The 6,000-nt window shown below is 36.0% G+C and overlaps 1 protein-coding gene across 12 annotated transcripts in view; it reads right to left on the bottom strand.

The window, feature by feature from the left end:
* The window catches only part of EHBP1 (EH domain binding protein 1), a 384,193-nt gene that overhangs the window by 62,114 nt on the left and 316,079 nt on the right, over positions 1 to 6,000 (bottom strand). For all 12 annotated transcript variants that reach the window (XM_020985470.2, XM_078149539.1, XM_020985475.2 and 9 more), the window contains one exon: positions 3,847 to 3,970. In XM_020985470.2, the coding sequence (XP_020841129.1) occupies positions 3,847 to 3,970 (124 nt within the window). The remainder of the gene's footprint in view (positions 1 to 3,846; positions 3,971 to 6,000) is intronic.

The following is a 6,000-nucleotide window of genomic DNA, read 5'->3' as shown; positions in this document are numbered from 1 at the left end:
GCATTCTAAGGTTAACAAACTGCTCTCTTTGCAAAAACTCAGTGAGGTACACAGTGAAAGTATGGTTTCCCTTATTTTACAGATGAGGAAACTTAGATTCAGACAAGTTGGTCAGTTTGTGGTCCCATACAAACAGGACCTACCTAAGGATCAAAGACTCCATCCTCATTTCCCATTCATTGCTTCCCTATGAACTTGGAGGTATTTTAAAATGATATGAGGCTCTGAGTTACTGCTAATCATAGTTTAGCTACTTTATGGGTTAAACAGGCTTTTGTGGGCTGGCCTAGAAAGTTTTCAGGTTCTCTATGGAGAAATCCATACTGAGTCCTCACCAACCTACAAATGAATTTTGGGAATAGACTCCAATTTAAGTTGGGTACTATTTGTACCTATATAAAAATTTCAAATTTCAAATAAAATATATTTACTCTCTATAGAATATTTCATCACTAGAAAGCTGACTCTTTTTTGGCCACATGGTTCTCCTGGGGGTATGGAGGAACTGTAATTTGCACTAGTAGAACGCCTCTATTAGGAGAATCAGGGATGCTTAGAGTATTGGCAAAGAGACTCGAGTGAAAAAACATTAGCCTAGGCATCCAAAGGGGTTGCTTCCAGTTTCTGTTCCATGACACCGCTGCACTTTGGGTATGCCGTTTACTGCTGTCGTGCCTGTTTCCTCACTGGTAAAATGGGAATCGTACAACTTGCCTTGCCTACATAATAGCATTATGTGAGGATCTAACAACAACAAGAACTTGCACTTAAGGTTTGCAAAGCATTTTAAAAATATTGCATGATTTAGTCCTCAGCTCACACAACCCTGAAAGGTAGGCACTAATTTTATACCCATTTTACAGATGAAGCAATGGAGATTGAGAATGATTAAGTGACTTGCCTAGGGTCACACAGCTCAGTTCTTGAGGTAGTATTTGATGGCAGGCCTTCCTGGCTCCAAGTTCAGCACTCTTACTCCCTGAGCCACCTTGCTACTAAATAATAAGTAATAAGGAAATACATGCTAGAGTAATCTGAAAATGGTCGATATCAATTACTACTATTACTAACATAGAGGTAATTGGGTGTTCTAGAAAGAGGGCTGACTTGAAGTCAAGTAATTTTTTTGTATCCCAGGTATGACAGACTTTGTGGCCTCTGGAAAATCACTAACTTTCCTAGGCCTTAGTTTCCTCATCTATAAAATGGCAATGATTAATAAAAATAACATAATAATAATACCTATTCCACAGGGACGGTGTGAAGAAAATACTTTACAAATTTTGAAGTGCAGCACAAATGAATTTACTAAACATTAACCATTATATGTAATAATAATTATTAATAATAGTAATTATAATAGTATCAAGGCATAAAGGAAACCTAACAATATGCAGGGTGAAGAAAGGCAAATTTTTAGCATCCTGTGTCCATCACAGGAGCCAATCAGATTTTTGGCAGGCCACAAAAAAGGGGTTTGGGGTTGAAGTAGGCCTAGGTTACAGGCCCAGATTACAGGCCCTAATCTAGACAATATCAGAAAGACCAGGTTAATTCTGGGCCTGACAACTAGGTTTAAGTATGCTATAGAGCAAATGCAGTCTGAGAAGGATCTGCATCTATTTAGGTGTGGAACTAAAAGTTCTTAAGAGGCTATACAATCCATCTATCATCTCTAGGAGTCATCTGGGTTATGAGTGGCCTTAAGTTTAGTGAGAAGTGAGCCCAGATATGTCTAGGTCATGATCCACACTAAAATAGGGCTTATGGGTTAGAGGAGAAAAGAAAAAGAACATGGTGAATAAGTGTTCATCTTTTTCAGTTCTGCTCTCCTTTGGCAGATGACACATATGCATAAGAGAAACACCTCATGCATTCAGCATCATAGGAGAACAAAGTGTTTTACATGAATCAATTTTTCAAAAAATGAAGATAACCTCTTTTAGCACTGAATTTTTAATAATTTTATCTGTTTTTGATTTAAATCTTTCTAAAATTTCCTTGCATAAGAAAAATTATATTTATAATAAATATAATTTAACCTTTACTTGATGAATTGAGATGGTAATTAGGAACATCAAATAGACTGTGCTTTGATGCTATCAGGGACTACTAAATTGTCTTGGGCTATTTGTCCCCACACTAAATGGCTTTGACTGCTGTGTTTATTTAGTTTGTTGTATCTGCTTTTAGGTTTTTTCTGTCTCCTACTTCACTAACATCTATTAGCTGTCATTTCTTGCTCCTCTGAATATGCCTGGCTCTAGCAAGTTCCTCAACCTTCTTGCTTACTGCTTCTAATCTACTGTGGGCCAAGAAACTAGGTAATTAATCTTATACAACAGTCTTTAAAATAAAAGTAAAGAAGCTGTAAGTGAGGGCCTATAGGGGTTTTCCCATGGCAAAAAGGAATGAGCATGACTTTGTGATATTTCCTTTGGCTGCTGTGACCTTTTTTTTTAACCTCACAATTCTGAGCTGAGAGACATAGCTGGAGACACCAAATAAGTGACCCCTGGGTGAGTAAGGTGCTGCCATTTATATTCACATACATAGACTACTCCAGTTCTGCAAGGTTGAGAAGCAACATTACCCAATACTTCCATTTTCAAATGGATTCTATTTTGTCAATTTTGTTAAAAATTAAAATGAAGAAAAGCCAAGTCTGAAATAATAAAAGTTGTATTATGAATTATACAGACACCTGTTACATATACATATAGTTAACTAAACAACTTCATGCCATCTACTAACTGTATCCATTTCTAAACACCTCATTTAAAAGCTTAAATAACCTTTGTACCAATTCCAAATATTCTCGCTTGTGGGGGCTCTATGACTGTAAATACAATTTGGCAGATTGATCATTTTGTATATACATAAGAAAACTGTCCTTGTAAGCCAAAGTTAAGATGGCAAAGTGAAGAATTCAAGTAGACATGCCATTCTTAAATCATGCTATTCAATTTTATCTATTTATTTTAGCTGAAAGCAGAAATTCAAAGTACCTACCTGTACTTCTAAGGAAATCCTTCTTTTTTTTTGTCCAGTTTGAAACAAGACAATGTTTATTTTTTTATATACTCCTTACTGGGTCATACATTATATACGTATAAATGCTTGTGTATTTTAGGTACATTTTCACTCTTTTGTTGGCAACATTTAAAAAAGAAACATATAATTTTTGTTTCACACAGCTTATTATGGCTAAATCTCCTTAATCACCCTTGGCAATCAGTATTTAATGCCAATCCAACTTCTGCTTAGGACTGAAACTTGCAGCTATAATGCATTTGGAAAAACCTTGGTATATACTTTAATCCTTTCAAATGTACCTATGACACAAGGTATTACAGACTTTTAAAAACCTGTTCTCCTGAAAAAAAAAATAATTGTGGAGCATCAGTAACCAGATAGTATTCTCAAATTTCAGTGATCTAGTCAATGGAGCCTTCCCCCATGTACTGTGCTCTGTTTCATGCAGTACATGGCTTTAGCAGGCCAAATCTTTTTTCCCCCCAATGAATCAGTAGAACAGTGAAGATCTTACTTTTTTTTTTAAAGCAGTGGCATATCAATGAGGCACAGATGTGTATTCCAACTCTGCATGGATGAGCACACTGTTCAATAGTGCTGGCTCACACGGTATCAGGGCGAGTTATCACTTCCCATGAAGGCACTCTTATCACCAGGGCCCAGAGAGGTGGCTGCAAATCGCAGCCTTTTTATTTTCAAGGCAGTTCTGCTGAACATTCAGGCTTCAAAGATTCACACTTCCAAAACTCTATAAGAGTTTGTGAACGCTCAATTTGCCAAAACTGTTTACAGTGTAATTGGGCACCGTACCTGTGTCCATGAGATAGCGGAGGCGCTTCTCCACCAGCGCGGCACGGGTGTCAATTTGCTTTTGCTCATTCTCTAGTGCTGCCAACTCTCCTACAACATACTGACTGGTGTCTTTGAACCCTTTCTGTTAACGAGAACAAACAAGAAGAAAAAAAATCTCTTGTAAGTTGCATTTTTCCTTTCCACAAACACTTAGTGAAGCACTTACCGAAAGAACCAAATATCACAATTGATACCAAAAAGTAAACTCTATCACCATTTCACCATTTTGCCAAATATTACGACTGTGGCAACTATTTTATAAAGAAAAACTTTACACTGGCATTTGTCTTTATTATCTTACATTTGGGTTTACAGAATCTTAATTTTCCTTAGTGTTGACAGAGCTTTTAAAACACAGATAAGGAACCTAAAGCACTATAATCACCTTTATACTACTTATAATAAAGCACCAGTAGTTTAATGAGTTAGTTTTGCTCAAACGTATAACATCTGGGAAGTAAGCTTGGTTAAATAATAAATTCTAAAGAAGGCAATCTACCCTGAACATAGTGGATTAAAAAAAAAACCCAGCCTTAAAAAATGTATTCATTAATGTTCATGCTACTATAGATATTCATAAATATGAGAAGAGGAAATTCTAATACTTCAAATTGTGCCAAAAGCAAGTTTTCATTCTTCAATGTAGAAATGGAACCCTGTCAACATACAGATAATTAATGTAGGTGTGCTTTCTATACTGACAGGTGGTTTCAAACACCACTACATGGTTGTTAATAGTGAGTTCGGCCAGTATACTGATTTGGTAAGTCAATGGTTTCAATAAAATTCCGTATGTCCGTTTATCTATCTTATAGCCTTTCATACTGGGAAAGCCATTATGGCAACAGGACTCTTAAAATGTCAACAATTAATCTTGCTTATAGTTCCATATTGAAGACCACTGAAATATGAAACACCAGTAGAATCCTAAATTTTATTGTGAGATTATAACTACAAAACAAACACATTTCTAACTAGCACTTGGGTAGTAGTCATTACTCCAGTCATCGTCACAGAGATAGATTAATTGTTGCTCCCTTTGGAGCACTAGTTCAGTCAGATATTCCTGGGGCTTTAACAGAGGCCTGAATAACTGCTGAGAAATATTATGTTGCTGCTGAGGTACTCCTTCCAGATAAGAAATAGCGGGGGAAAACCCTCTTCTACATCAAAGAATCCTCCCTCCAGATGAACATAGTAATCTCCAAGAAACCATGAGGAATTCTCTCCCAAGGCTCCTTAGCAGAGTTGCAAGATTGAAAAGTATGATATAGATGGGCCAGGTTTAGGGATTGTACTTATTCATTACTTAGAGATCTAACAAGAAGAAGGATATATGGAGGCTACTCCTTAGGAACTAGAAATTAATTCACATTCACATATGATCTCAATTTTCATATCAACTGATTTTTAAATCAATTAAAACAGCTGACAAATTTAAAGTTGAAATCTTTCAGATAACTGTAACATTGATGACTTCTCAGGAAAATCTGCTAAGATTAATAAGATGCTCTTTCACACTCACATAATACATGCACTCTTCCTCACTATGACAATGTGTAACTGAAAAAGCTAAACAGACTACAATGTAGAAGTTCTTAACCTGGGGTCCACAGATCCTCATGGTTTCCATGAAGTTGGATGGGGAAAAAGACACTTTTATTTTCACTAATTTCTAAATAAAATCTAGCATTTCCTAAATAAAATCTAGCATTTCCTTCAATTATGAATGCAGGTGATAAACATTATTCTAAGAAGGGATCCACAGCCTTCAGGTCCATGGCATAAAAAAGTCAAGAACTCTTCTAATGGCAGCTTCACAAAGAAATGCACAAAAATTTAAAAAAAAAATTCTAGTGAAGTTATTTTATCTACCTTGTGCTCATTTAACCACTACCAGCAATAGTTTTTCAAAAAGAGTTCCCCTTGTGCCCCCCACCTGTCAGCAACATCCAAATGGAAGAAATTGAGACACTATGCTATTTACATATGGAGTAAGAGGAAGAAAATAAGTATGGGGAGAAGAAGTGGCATACAACTCGATTTTTACTTATTATAGTTCATTTTAAAGCAGCAAAAAATTCTATTCTTGGACTGTCCTCATTTGAATGT

Source organism: Phascolarctos cinereus, unplaced genomic scaffold (assembly GCF_003287225.1).
Source record: "Phascolarctos cinereus isolate Bilbo 61053 unplaced genomic scaffold, phaCin_HiC Scaffold_2;HRSCAF=192, whole genome shotgun sequence".
Classification (NCBI taxonomy): domain Eukaryota; kingdom Metazoa; phylum Chordata; class Mammalia; order Diprotodontia; family Phascolarctidae; genus Phascolarctos; species Phascolarctos cinereus.
Note: the sequence above shows the minus strand (reverse complement) of the source record. Positions and strands in the feature narration are given on the sequence as shown.